Source organism: Cnephaeus nilssonii (assembly GCF_951640355.1).
Source record: "Cnephaeus nilssonii genome assembly, chromosome: 3".
Taxonomy (NCBI): domain Eukaryota; kingdom Metazoa; phylum Chordata; class Mammalia; order Chiroptera; family Vespertilionidae; genus Cnephaeus; species Cnephaeus nilssonii.
The window spans coordinates 101,596,957-101,612,077 of NC_137074.1; the positions used below are offsets into that span (position 1 = coordinate 101,596,957).

General features: G+C 37.2%; 1 protein-coding gene across 5 annotated transcripts in view; it reads left to right on the forward strand.

Moving 5' to 3' along the window:
• USP25 (ubiquitin specific peptidase 25) overlaps window positions 1-15,121 on the forward strand; it is a 192,489-nt gene that overhangs the window by 141,814 nt on the left and 35,554 nt on the right. For 2 of the 5 annotated variants that reach the window (XM_079766497.1, XM_079766499.1), the window contains 2 exons: window positions 6,891-7,030; window positions 13,309-13,422. In XM_079766497.1, the coding sequence (XP_079622623.1) occupies window positions 6,891-7,030; window positions 13,309-13,422 (254 nt within the window). The remainder of the gene's footprint in view (window positions 1-6,890; window positions 7,031-13,308; window positions 13,423-15,121) is intronic. The other 3 variants (XM_079766500.1, XM_079766501.1, XM_079766498.1) reach the window with 2 other exon arrangements.

The window sequence follows — 15,121 nt, forward strand, 5'->3', positions numbered from 1 at the left end:
TTCGTAGTTTCATTTGAACTCTAGAAGGACTTATTCTTTCAATGGGAGATTCACAAGGACTCAACTATTCAATTTTCATAAAAAGTTAACAAGTCTGAATAGTGAGTCCTTGATCTTGATAGTAAGAGGCATTGATTTAGAAATTTTTAAAGACCAAAATAATGGTATTTTACCAGCAAAGATACCAATGTCTTGATATGTAGATGTAATACAATATATCTGAATAGCACCATTGCCATTTGGTGAGGCCGGCCATTATTAACAGCAGGACTGCACTTCCTTTTCATACATCAGGTGTCACTGTGTAGAATAGGTGAGGTGCTGTGGTTTCATTACAGTGACTTTGTAGGAAATGAAATAGCTCAGCAGGTATCAAAGAGGCTTCTGAGCTCAAATCGCAGTGTAGTAACTACACTGTATTTCTTTTCAATTTCAGCCAATTTCATCCCTTTGTGACTTCCTTCCTTGTTTTCAATAAATACCCTCACCAAACCACTGCCCTGAACTTCCCCCAAGATGTAGCTACTGTTTTATTCTTCCCTTAACTTTTACACATTCCATTTGCATGTGACTGTTCTCATTTCTAGTGGAATAATGAGGCTGCATAATTGGCATAACTGGTAGTGGTACTTAAACACTCAGATGAAGGTTATGCTCCAATTCTACTCTTGGTTCATCTATATATTATGGCACCAAAAATATTAAATTCTAGAGTCTTCTCCACTTTATCTGGTCTGTTTCTCACAAGACTCTAAATTTACAGTTAGCACAGTATATTTATACTAAGTCAAACTAATACATATTCCTACATAAGTGGGCAATATTAACTCCTATCTGACAGGGCTAGTCAACTTTGCCCCACCATTTACATTTGTCACCTTCTATGTTCTCTATATAAAAGGTCATATCTGTATGCCCCACACCCTCTTTTTCCTGATCAGTACATTCTACCATACACATTCTATACTGTTTTGTAATTTTAAAAAATTCAGTAGTAGGTATTAGGCATTTATTTTCATGTCTCTCATTTTAATATTTAAAAAAACAACTCGAAGAGAATGCAAATTTTTCAGAGAGGAGCTAGAATAACTAAAAAACAAAGAGGGTGAAATATCAGTTCAAATATAACTGTTATCCGTAGTTATCTTCCAAACTGGATTTTTAGAAAGCCATATACCTTAATAGGAAACATTGTGTCCTCCATGGAAATGCTAGAAATAGGTACTTTGTTTGCGTTAATAGAAATAGAATATGCTAACTCTATAAATTTGGGGCATGAGATTATTGCTTAAAGGATTGGTTTCTATTACTATACTAGTGGCCCAATGCACGGATTTGTGCACATTGAAATTAATTAGAAGAAATATTTTAATATTGCTATTTGCCCTTTCTCTATAATAGAAGTGTCAAGCAAATTCACAGTCGACAATGACAAATCGAAACACACGCATACGATTGGCGCCAGTGAGACCTTTATATGTATCACACGTGCACAAGTCAACTTAGCCTTTTATAGATATAGAATAAACTTGCTTAATTAGACCTGCTTTCTGATGTAGCTAAACTTTTTCCAGCCCAGTGAAGCACCCCATCTCTTTCAGGTAATTGTCAGCAACACAGCAGTAAATATCAACACGAAGCAGATTATTATTATAGATCGTGCAGGGAGAACAAAGGGTAAAATATTTAACTGCAGCAGTGTTTGACTATATTCTGCACAGTGAGAAAACCTGAAATCATTTTCAAGGCCCACCATTTCTTCTTTTCAGTCGGATCAAGTTTCTAAGCTTTCGAAATCTCTGTTTTCTGGCTAATGAAAATAAAATAGGATTCCACCAAGTCTCCTATCTACGTACTCTAGGACTTCTGTGAGGATCAAATGAGATGAGGCATGGGAAAATGCTTCACAGACATTGGGTTAAAGTGTGAAATGTTTCCACCTGGCTATAAAGCAAGTCATGTTCCTGGGCTGAAGAAACTGCAAGGAGGCTAGTCGATAAGGAGAGGAAGCTGGGCGTTGCTACATGATGTCATTACCCGGATGGACACTTAGCATATTAGCCATCTATAATAATAAAAGGGTAATATGCTAATTAGACCAAACATCCTTCTGGGCGTCATTCCAGACGTTCTTTGGAACAATGTTGGGCCAGAGTGAAGCCTGGGTCCTGGGTGCTGGGGGAAGGAAGGCCTGCATGAATTTTCGTGCCTGCCTACTCTTGCACGAATTTTCGTGCACCAGCCTCTAGTGTGTGTGTGTGTGTGTGTGTGTGTGTGTGTGTGTATAAAACCTTAAATAGCATACTAAGAAATTAGTCCTCCATTACAGGGGAAGTTAACATATCACAGTTGAATAAAGGAACTTATGTTTATTGGAACCACTTATTTGCTCTCATTAATATTCTTTCTATTTCTCTTCACAGTTTTCTAAGTAATTTGTTTAATTTGGTATCATACTTTCAAAGTATCAAAGAAATCCTGTATTTAAATCTCTCAGGTGTGCACTAGGAATATGAAGTAATACAAGGAAATGTTGCTGATAAAATCCATCAGAGTGATTTTATTCCCTCCCTGCAAATGTTCTCAGTAAAACTGTAACATAAGAGCTATTAAAACTCAATTTCTATATAAGCATAACCAATGGACACAAAACTCTGGGGGATGAGGGCATGTATGGGTGTGGGGTGGGGGGGTACAATGGTAAGATTTGTACACATATAATACCTAAATTTAAAAAAAGTGAGAAAAAAACTCAATTTCTTCTGTGTGATATTCCAATAAGAAGATTAACTTATATAGTATTAATTCAATCAGTATTTGTTCTTCTGCTAACATGAAATCCATAGGCATCACTTCTCTAATATCATTCATTGTCTTAATTAACAAAGTAATAAATGATGGAAAAGTATTATTTGATTTATCTTATGCTACCTCCTTAATCTGCTTACCAGAAAGGAGAACTTACCTGGACTCTTATGTTTGGAGATCTTCAGAAAATTTGAGGTATATCTCTGATTAAGCAGCATAGCTTTAGACTGCATTTGTAAAACAAATTAAAGGAGAGAAGAGCTATGCCTGATACTCCTATTTTACTAAAAATTTATTTGAAGTTATTAAAACATAATATAGTATATTCAAATGAAAACAAAAGAAACAAAAACAAAAAAGTAAGGTGGAAATGGTTAGTATAGGGTGAAGATAAATCATTGTGTGTATTTACACACACACACACCTAACTCTCTTGTTTTTTACAAATAAATAAAATTGCCTAGATCCGTGGTCAGCAAACTGCGGCTCACGAGCCACATGCGGCTCTTTGGCCCCTTGAGTGTGGCTCTTCCACAAAATACCACGACCTGGGCGAGTCTATTTTGAAGAAGTGGCATTAGAAGAAGTTTAAGTTAAAAAAATTGGCTCTCAAAAGAAATTTCAATCCTTGTACTGTTGATATTTGGCTCCATTGACTAATGAGTTTGCTGACCACTGGCCTAGATATATGGTAGGGTACTAGTTTCATGGGCCCTCTGGACAGAATACAGTATAACCAGTAAAAATTATATTGACATGAAAATGTTTATTAAGTTTAAGATACTAGGTATTTTTATTTTTGTTTGAAAAATGTGGGTATGTAAAGTCTGGAAATATATAATACTAAAAATATTAATAATGCTTATCTCTGAGTAGTGGAAAGAGCTTTTTTATTGTTTTCATTTTGGTTTTTTGTTCTCAACATGTTTTGTACTTTTCTGGTTTGACAAAATGAAGTCGACATTTATTTTTGTTATGAGGACCCTCCGTTATAATCCGACTCCTTTGTAATTCTTTCAAGACTGCTTCACTATGAATACCTTATGTTTTATTTAAACTAGATTATTACACAGTACTCTTGCTTTAGGGAACTTTTCTATCATTGTTATCAGGTATCCTTCATTTTTTAAATGTCCTCTATCAATATTCTTGAAATTCTCTTTCTCAAATTCTTTATGAACCCCCATAAAATTACCTCTGTAATATTTATCTTTTTCTTCTTAATTCTAATATATTTTCACTATCAAATTTATGTTGTATTTGTATTCTAATTTGTTTAAAATAAAGACTCATTATGTAGTGTAAGAGTCATTAATAGCCAGGATTTTATTAGTCTTTTATCTGTCTTTGCAATGCCTTTGCATATGTTATTCCTTCTCCTTGGAATCTTTTTCTTTCCCATATCCAAGATAATCCTCTCTATAAATCCTTCAAGACTCAGCCCAGTTGGCATTTCTTCTAGAAGGTCTTTCTTATTAATATGCAACATCATCCCAAGTGTTTGTATTAGGCCCACACTTTTATAGGATCTTGTGCATAACTCTGATATTGCATTTAGTACTTTCTATTGTAATGCAGTATATATTTATCTGATTTTATTGAGAATTTCTTAAAGTGAGTGAATTTTATCTTTTTTTTTTTCATTGTATACCAAGCAGAGTACTGAAAATGGCACAGGCTCAATAAACATATTGAGAATGAAGTTTGGGTTTTTGTTTCCAAATTCCCAAAATTCCTGAAAATTTGTGATCCAGTAAAAGCAGGCTCCAGCACAATACTGAGTGGAGTATAATGGTTAAAGGTCATGGCTCATGGATTTGAAATGAGACTCACCCACTTTTAGGTTTCACTGGTCAAGTTACCTGATCTCTTTATACCTCAGTGTTCTCATCTGTGTAATTATAGTATCTGCTGTATAGAGTTGTTGCAAATATAAAATGAAATCTGTGTATGACACAGCACAGTACCTAAAACAATAATTCACTCAATTTGTTATAAACTGTTACTACCTCAATATGTTGTTGACAAAATTACTCTATTCATGCTGAAAGACTGAAATTTTATTGATGAGAAAAATATCTTGTTTTGCGATCTACATGGAGACAGTCAGTTTGCTTCCTAGGCAGTAGATGGTAATCTACTACTAGAAACTGAAAGGGGGAAAATGACCTCAATCTACATGATTGAGGCAATGTATTATTAGCTGGATCATAGAGCAGGGAGGATGCCATACATTCTGGGATACATCTGTAGTAGGCTTCACCTCAGGTATTAATTCTGATCAACTAAGCATGAGACTTAAAATGAATAGTGAGAAGGATTCTGAGGCTGCTTCTGGACTTAGCAGGAATAGAACTTTAATACATAAGCAACAGTTACTATGGTTAATGATGGCGAGAGAAAACACACCATGATCTATACTAATAAAAAGGGTAATATGCTAATTAGACCAGACGTCTTCCGGTCGACCATCCGCACGACCTTCCTGACAAAGCTGGGTCCGAGCAAAGCTGCCTGCCGATGGTCCCGGTCACCAGCACCTGCGGCTGGTTGGGGCCTGGGAGACAGAGAAGCCACTTGCCCCACGGTCCTGGGCCGCAGCCAGCCAGAGAAGCTGCCTGCCCCGAGGTCCCGGGCGCCAGTGCCTGTGCTCAGGCAAAGCCACCTGCCCACCGTCCCCTGCAGCTGCAGCCGGCCCGGCCCCCAGTGCCTGTGGCTGGCCAGAGGGAGGGAAGCCCAGGTCCCAGGTGCCTGCAGCCGGCTGGAGGAGGGAATCCTGGGTCCCGGGTTTGGGGCCAAGGCAGACGTGGTGGTTAAGGGTGATCAGGCTGGCAGGCAGAAGTGGTTAGGGGTAATCAGGCAGGCAGGCGAGTGGTTAGGAGCCAGCGGTCCTGGATTGTGAGAGGGATGTCCGACTGCTGGTTTAAACCGGCAGTTGGATATCCCCCAAGGGGTCCCAGATTGGAGAGGATGCAGGCCGTGCACCGCGCCACTAGTTAAGTTGTAATTGTGGTAAGTGCTATTAATAAGAGCGTGTAAGTTAGTTTAGAGCATTGGTTCTCATTTGGGAGTGATTTTGTCCCCTAAGGGCATTGACAACACTGGAAGTCACACCTGGGGACAGTCCTGTTGGCATCTTGTGGATAAATGCCACGGGAGTACAGGACAGCCTTCCACACCAAATTCCAGTGGTCCGAGATACGTTGTAATCAGTAATACTTTTACAGGGAAGTGGGATTTAAACAAAAGGATAAATTAGTTATTAGGTGAGGGAGTGAGAATGAGTAAGCATAGAGCCAGAGGGAGGAAAATAAGGAAAGATCTAAGGTTGGAACTCAATCTCTTCAATGTATACAATAAGCTGAAAAAGCTAGTATATGTCTCTTTTTGTTGGAGAGCTAAGAAACGGCCCCCGTAAAGTCTTTGGAGATTTCTGTGAGTCACCCAGTAAATATTCAGAGTACACTTGAATCTGTGGGTCTTACTCTCAGAACATGGGTAGTGGATATCATTTTGGGAGTTCTTAGCAGGGGTGATATTTGAAGTTTTGAATTTATTTTAGTGCCAATTTGCCAATGAGTAATTGTTTGTGTTTTTTTCTCTGATAACACTCAGCTACCAGGGGCAGGTTTAGAAAAAGAGAGAAGATTGGGCTCATTCGGGGTTAGGGTTTTGTCAGTAGGCGCGAAAAAGGTTACTGTAGCCAGAAAAGCAGCTGGTGTTCTCTCTGTCGAGACCTAGGGCAGGTAGGCCAGGATTGCTGTACAAACCAAATCCTTTTCTGTTTGCTTTTTGTAGAATGCTAGTGGTTTTCAAAATGACATTTTGGTATTTAGAGCAAATAAAATTACAGTGAATTCTGTATCGTAAACTATAATGGGTACTGTTTTCAGTAATTATTTGATTACTTTTGGGTTTTTTATTAATTCTGGGAGAATGTTGTGTGTTGAAGGATATATCACTTTAAACAGGATACTAAAATTGATGATTGCCTAACTTTGAATTAGAAATAAATCATAGAGTAATTTTAGTATAGACACTCTGATTTTATTAGATATACAATTGATTCTTTTCTCATGAAGCACAAGCAGGAGAACCAGAATATCTAGAGCAGCCATCAAGAAGTGATTTCTCAAAGCACTTGAAAGAAGAAACTATTCGAACAATTACCAAGGCATCACGCGATCACGAAGATAAAAGTCCTGAAACAGTTTTGCAGACGGTAAGAACTTCTCTTTCCCCCTCTGGGCATAGCCATGTTCATGATGTTTCCCAGCCCTGTGTTGGACAGTGAGCTCTCTGGGAGTCGGGAGGCAGTGCCATGGGCTGTTCATCCACACGAACAGTGACTGGGGGCATTACCTAACACCCCAGTTGTAGTTTTTTCTGCTATAATTTTTAAAAAATGATTCTTTTTAAAAATAGGTTACTAACTTCCTGTTTGAGAATTATGAAAAATAACAGTCATAGGTTAAATTGGTCATTGATTGGGAACTTAAAAAGAGAACTACAACATTTAGCATTACAAGTTGACCCTTGCACAACATGGGGGTTAGAGTGCCACCCCTCTGAGCAGTTAAAAATTCAAGTTTAAAATTGAACTCCTCAACAGCTTTACTAATAGCCTACTATTGACCAGAAGCCTTACTGGTAACATATTAGAGGCCTGGTGCACGAAATTTGTGCACGGGGGCAGGGGGTGTCCCTCAAGCTGGCCTGCACCCTCTCCAATCTGGGACCCCTCAGGGGATATCCAACTGCCGGTTTAGCGGGATCAGGCCTAAACCAGCAGTCAGACATCCCTCTCACAATCCGGGACCACTGGCTCCTAACTGCATACCTGCCTGCCTGCCTGCCTGCCTGATTGTCCCTACCCACTTCTGCCTGCCAGCCTGATTGCCTACTAACCGCTCCCCTGCCGGCCTGATTGATGCCTAACTGCTCCCCTGCTGGCCTGATTGCCCCCCAACTGCCCTCCCCTGCCAGCCTTATCATCCCCAACTGCCCTACCCTGCCGGCCTGATCTCTTCCCCAACTGCCCTCCCCTGCCGCGATCCACCTCTGCTGGGACCTGCTTCCTCCGCACAAGGCAGCGGAGACACCAGGACCGGCCTCCTCCATGCCACGCAGAGCTGCGGGCCCCCAGGCCTCACCACGTGGAGCGGCCCCCAGGCCCCACCTCCACTGTGTGCGCAGTCATCTTGTGGCGGCATCGCGAGGGCATGACGCCACCTAGGCTTTTATTATGTAGGATTCCTTATTCTTACAATAAACTATGGAAAGGAAAATGCTATTAAGAAAATCAGAAGGAAGAGAAAATACATTTACAGTATTTATTGAAAAAATCCACATATAATAGACCTGCACAGTTCAAATCCATGTTGTTCAAGGGTCAACTGTGTTTCTCACGCCTCCCTCAATCTCTAGTCTTATTACATTGGAATAGTTTGGAACAAGGTATAATTTTCATTATTGCATGGAATGTGTTTAACAATAAAACACCAGATACTTTGGGTTAGAGAAGTAAATTATTATCTTACACTGTGGTTTCTGCATATTTCAGTAGTGTTCCATCCAAAATTTGTCATGATCATTCTCCTGTTGGTAGTTTTCAGTTGTGTCTTTTTATAACAATAAATTGAGCACATTGGTATTGCACTATGTTTTCAGTGACTGACATTCTGGGAGATGCTATTTCAAGAATTTGGTATTACAAAATCATTCAGTTGCTATAGTCTTATTTTATTAGCACAAGCAGCTGTAATGTAGGTTTCATGATAGCTAATGTTAATATTTGACGATTCTCCTATAGAACTAAAGAGAACAAGAAATATAATTTTTCAATGCAGTTTTCTACTTAATTGCTAAATGCACTGAGGTCTTTAATATAAGACCTCAATGAACCAAAACGTCCATTTAATAGGGTGTTGTGTTATGTTTTAATGAATGAAATACTCAGGAATTAGTTTTTAAAGTTATTTTCTGTTTGAATAATTTTTATTATATATCATCTGACCATAAAAATAATGTATTAATATCATTTTTTTATCTAACCAAATTTTGCAAATGCTCTAGAGACTCTGAATGAGTTTGAGATCAACACCTCCTAACGATACAGCACTTGTTGGCAAATGCTTCTTCTAATGGTCCTGAGCTGTGTAGTTCTTGGGGAATGGTAGAATAGGAAAACTAGGGAGGGAGAAAGGGCCGAGAAGTAGGTGCACAGGAGAAATATTTTTACCAGTAATAAAAAATAACTTGTCAGGGCCTTTGCTAATTAGGAATTTTATTTGTTAGAGCTTACATTATGGTTAATAAATAGCATTCTGTTAACTGATATCAGAAAGCCTAAAAGCATCACTTAGCTGAACGTAGAATCATGACAGTTTTTTAGTTTGTCTAATCATGTGTAATTTAAATTTGCAGAAATCACTTAAATTTTGATTGCTTAATTTATTAATATGGATATCATCTTATAAGCCAACAACCTACCGCTTCACCTTTACTTGAGAAAGGAGGATGGCATGGAGAGAATATGATAGATGGCTAGCATAAATATTTTTCTGTTTGGCTTTTTTTTGGGACAGCACCAACATTTGGCCACTTTGCCTATGTAAATCTTGCATCATGTCTAAGAACGTGTTAACAAGGCTGTCTGAAGCAGCCTGTGTTCTTGGTCTCATGGTCAGTTGCTTAGACTCATGGTAACCACCATTGGGTTTTCTCGTTTAAGGGTATACTTTAGAAATTAAATTGCATAGATGAAAAGAGTCTGCAGACTTCGGGATTAGATAGTCTTGATTTTTGAATATTGGTTTTACTTCTTACTAGCTATGGAAACTTGAATTTGTTGCTTAATTTCTCTAAATCTCAGTTTTCTTTTATATAAAAGGGAGGTGATTGTGAGATTACTTTAGATCTTTTTTTTTAATGCCTAGCATGTAGTGTAGGCACTAAGTAGCTGTTAGTTTTCTTTTGTTGTTTAAATTCTAACCATTTCACAAATATACAATATATTAAGCTCCAACCTTAGTGTGAGAAGAATTCCCTGGAAAGCTTAGAATCACAGAAACCATGGAGAGATACTCTCCAAATGTTATACAGCTTGCTTTATAGAAGAATGTACTCAAATTTAAATGAAATATTTCAGGAAATTTGAAATATATAGAAAAGTGGACTCCCAGAAAAAAATATGCATAGTCCCAAAGTTAAGCACTGTGAATATGTTAGTATGTTTTCTTTCGTTCTTATTTTTATACACAGTTTTAGAATTAATTTTTATAGTTGAGTTACTACTGCATATAAAATTTCACATCTTAACTTTTTTTAAGTCACATTATAACTTAACCGTTTCCTATGTTATAAATCCTTTAAAAAAGTTTATGTGTTTATTATTATTCCTTTGAGTGATTAGATTCTTGTTTACTTACCTATCCCCCATAGTCAATTCTACTTTTACATTATTCTAAAGGGGCTGCTAGAAATGAAACTTTTTCATATTTTAGGTTATTTCTTCAGCTTCCTGTTGAATTACTTGGTTAAAACGATATGAGCATATCAAAGGGGGCAAAAATGATGAGATGATATAGTTCTCTAACCACCTTTTATGTGACTGATTTTTTAAAAAAATTATACATTTAACTAGAGGCCCAATACATGAAATTTGTGCAAGGGGCTCGGCCCTCATGGCCTCAGCTGCCTCCCTGCCCCGCAGCCCCGCCCACTGGTCGTTCTGGAAGGTTGTTTCAGAAGGTTGTTCTGCGTCTGGTCTAATTAGCATATTAGCTCTTTATTATATAGGATGGCTTTCAGGCAGTCAATAAAAATCTTTGTATTTTAATTATTTTTGCAACTTTTTAACTGAGGAACTTATTTTTAACCCTTTCAAATTCATCCTTGGTTAAGGTGTTTATACAGGACATGATAGTAATTGAAAAAGATAAATATGCATCTATTTTACTTCAGTGAACCCTTAAATTCCTTATATGAACATTTTTTATGGTACCTTAGGATATCTAAACTTCAGAACAACAATACCTACAGAATTATTATCTGCACCCAAGCTATTTCCGTTTTTCAACTTTTACCCATATAATTAATCAGTATTATGCTGCTGAAACTCTTCTGTGGTGACTGGAAAGGTTTATAAAACCCTGATTTTTTTTCTTAGCTGTATTTTTTTCCCAATGGAACTGTGTAAGGATCAGTATTCTAAAGAACACATTTTCTAGTTGCTACTTGCTGTAAATTTGTCAGGGTGTCCCAAAAAAGTATATTTACATTTTAACAGCTGATAGCTCAATTTTGAAAATGAATTGTATTTTAATAAACACTGCTTTTTTCATTATTAAATGGGTGATGTACATTTTTTGGGGACACCCTATATTTTCTCTTCTTAAGACAGTATTGTTTGGGATTGGTGTTCTTGTGAGAAAATTTTTACCACTGTGTCCAGACAAATTTCTTAATTGATCTGCTTATTTCACTTTTATGAATGGAGACCTAGGACATTTATTACTACCTAATAAACATAATCTCTATAGGATATTTGTGATGGTAATATCAGGTTAGAATTATTCAAATATAAGCAATTTAAAATAGCATTAATCTATAATAATAAAAGTGTAATATACTAATTAGACCTGACAGCCGAATGACCTTCCGGACGTCATTCCGGACATCCTTCTGGATGAAGCTGCAGTAGCGGGGGCCAAGGCAGAGGCGGTTAGGGGTGATCAGGCAGGCAGGCAGAGTGGTTAGGGGCAGTCAGGCAGACAGGTGAGCAGTTAGGGGTGATCTGGTAGGCAGGCAGGCGAGTGGTTAGGGTCAATGAGGCAGGCAGGCAGGTGAGCGGTTAGGAGCCAGCAGTCCCGGATTGTGAGAGGGAAGTCCCACTGCCAGTTTAGGCCCAATCCCACAGGGATCCCTGTGGAATCGGGCCTAAACTGGTAGTCGGACATCCCCCAAAGGGTCCCAGATTGCAAGAGGGTGCAGGCCGGGCTGAGGTACCCTTCCCCTCCCCTCTCCATGCAAGAATTTTGTGCACTGGGCTTCTAGTAGTATAATAATATTGGTAATGCCTGTCATTTATAGAGCAACAATTATGTCCCAGGTGTGGGGTAACCTGAATATTATCTCTCATGATCATGGCAAACATACAAGCTCGTTATTTTTTCTTGAAAAATTAAGGACTCAAAGTAAGGAAACCTTTTCTAAAAATGTTAGTTATAAATAGCATTTCTTTTAAAAGAAACAGTGCCAGTCTTGGCCATTAGTCTTATTTTATTGTTTAATTCTTTCTGCAAATGTACTTCTGGAAAGTCAGAATGTATTCACACCCCTAAAACATACCTTTAAATGGAAATAAAACCCTTTATTTATTAACATTTTCTGTTTATTTTATATCAAAAGTAAAGTTTATTTTTGCTTAGGAAAACTTTTATGGTGCAATTTAAAATTACTCAAGCAAGCTTTATTGAAGCATTTTAGGTACTTTTGAACTTTGTTCATAGGTAAATACGAAATATGCTAGTTATAAATCTATACAGTAAAATAAGATCTGAGCAGTATTTTGAATGAGCTGCATTATTATCTTCAAGTAGACTTTTCTAGATTTCATGCTAGCTTCCACTTTTAGTGTGGATTAGTGAAATTTATAGTCTTTGTTAAAGAAAATAAAAAGAAAGAAATCTGATTGAGTTATTAAAAATAGTATCTTGCAGCTTTTAAAAAAACAAGAATTCATTGGATACTTATGATATAAATATATGGTACTTGGTCTCATAGGCTATTACAGAGTGAGTTAATCCCCATAGAGTATGGATAGTGAGTAGATACACACTTGATTACTAGAAAGGATAGAAAAGTAAAATCATACGAAAGAAAACCTACAACTCTTCTGGGTTCAGAGGAATAACTTTGTGGGGTTTTTTTTAAAATCCTTACCCAAGGATATGTTTATTGATTTTAGAGAGAAGAGAGGAAGGGAGAGAGAGAAGTATTAATGTGAGAGAAAAACATAGATCGGTTGCCTCCCGTACATGCCATTATCGGGGATCTAACCCACAACCTTTTGGTGCATGGGACGACACTCCAACCAACTGAGCCACCTGGCCAGGGCAGAGAAATCTTATTTTAATGGAGATAAAGTATCAAAAAAGCTTTTTGGAGTTATTAGAATTAAAAAAACAACAACAAAAACTACAGCTATGGAGATAGTAGTAGGAACTGCAACTCCACTGTTTATTATTTTTAAGGATTTAGAGTCCAAGATGCTTTATGGGAAAAAAAGAAAATGAAAACTTAATTTAGTGTTTGAGATGAAAAGGGAAAGCTGGAGACCTTGTATTAATTCATTTGCTTCTAATACTCAGATTTAAGTGGTTTTGTTTTATACTAGACAAATGCAGATATTTTCAAAAGACTCAAGAATCTGCACTTAAACTGGGTGCTTCCATTGTTCTCTTTTCTAATGTTCATACTAATGATTTTTTCCTGCAGAAACCTGAAAGTACTACAAGCCAACCACCTTCTAACCAGCAAGTTGTAGAGGTGGCGATTCCTCATGTAGGGAAATTTGTGATTGAGTCAAAGGAGGGGGGTTATGATGATGAGGTACCTTTGTCACAGCGCTCTGCACTGTTCTACTTATTTTTTACTATTTAATACTTTGGGCATGCCTGCTCCCTCACACTGATGTCTATTACTGCATAACACAGCTTTACCACCCATGGTCTGAAATTACCTTACCAATTGCTAACACAACTTTCATTTTCAAATAACAATTTAAGCAGAAAGCTTATGGAATTTTTCAGAATAATAATTTTATGTTTCTCATGCTAATTCTTTTATGCAGATGTAGAATTGGTTTACTCTCAGGCTGATAGATTACAAATAAGATTTGTTCAATTAAATAGCAACATTTTTGAGCATTTAAAAATAATTTTTATTTTAATTTTCTCTTTTGCTTGAGTTACTTATTATAATACTTTGCCCACCATTTCCTACCAGAAGAACATACATCCTTATTACAAAAAGATAATTGGTATTTTTGCTTCTGCAATCTCCATGTGACTATGAATTGAATGATTCATCAACACTCCTGAATGCCTACCAGAGTTTTAGACACAATGGGACTTCCAACTTATCTCTTCCTACCTCTCCACTATTAATTCTCATCTAGTTACTTTTCTAACAGTATAGAAGCATTTTTGCTTCTCATGATATGTTTTGGGGGAATCCAGATGAAAATACGCTATTGTCTTGGTCCCATCAGATTTGCCCCCCTCCCTCCACTTTTCTCTTAAGACGCTTACATTTTGATATCTTCCGTATTTCAGGAGGACATAGAGAAGATCTTGGATTCTATAATTTGTTAGTTTTTACTGGCATAGATGAGAATTGAATATACACTAAATAGTTTTTTCCAAGTAACCTTTTTGTAGACTTATTCCAAGATTATAATTAAAGTATGAGTTAAAAATGTCTTTATGGCACTAAAATCAGAGGTGTCATACAGATACTAATTTTACTGCATCAGTGTAAAAAAGCATGGCCAAAATGAGAATAAGGAGCAGGTTTGTGAGATAGGAAATAGTCAAAAGGATTTTCTCAAGTAGTTAATGTTATTGCAACTCTCAGTATATAATCCAAAATATATATATTATGAGTAATAGTTTCGGTGAATCAGAGGTAATTGATGTACTTTCTCTTTTTTTAAAAAAAAATATTTTTTTATTCATCTTAGGGAAAGCAAGGGAGAGGGATAGAAAGGTAGAAAATTGATGAGAGAGAAAGATCTCTTGCATGCCCCCTCCTGGGGATCAAGCCGGCAACCCAGGCACGTGCCCTGACCCGGAATAGATCCATGACCTCCTGGTTCATAGGCAGTTGCTCAACCACTGAGCCCCACCAGCCGGGCTGGATGCACTCTCTTGACAGCTCTAATATAATAGCTTCGTAGTGCCTTGGGTTATATCATTTTTCAGGTATTTTAAAATGTAAACAGCTAAAAATAAGCTATTATGAAAACGAATATACTTCAGTATTTAGTACTTAATATCAATATGTTGTTCTAATTATTTTAATACTACTATGCTGGTACTTGAAAATTATGGAAACTTACGTTTGTAATAAAAATGCTTATTAAGCACCTCTGCTTGTTTTAGGGTGACCCTTCTGGCATTAACAAAACAGAATTATGATTAATCATTTAACACTATCTTTTGTACAAATGCTTATGCTACTGACAGGGGTTTTTTAATGCATTAGAGTGATGATTTAACAGTGCATGTGCTTGGCACCAAGGTCTGTG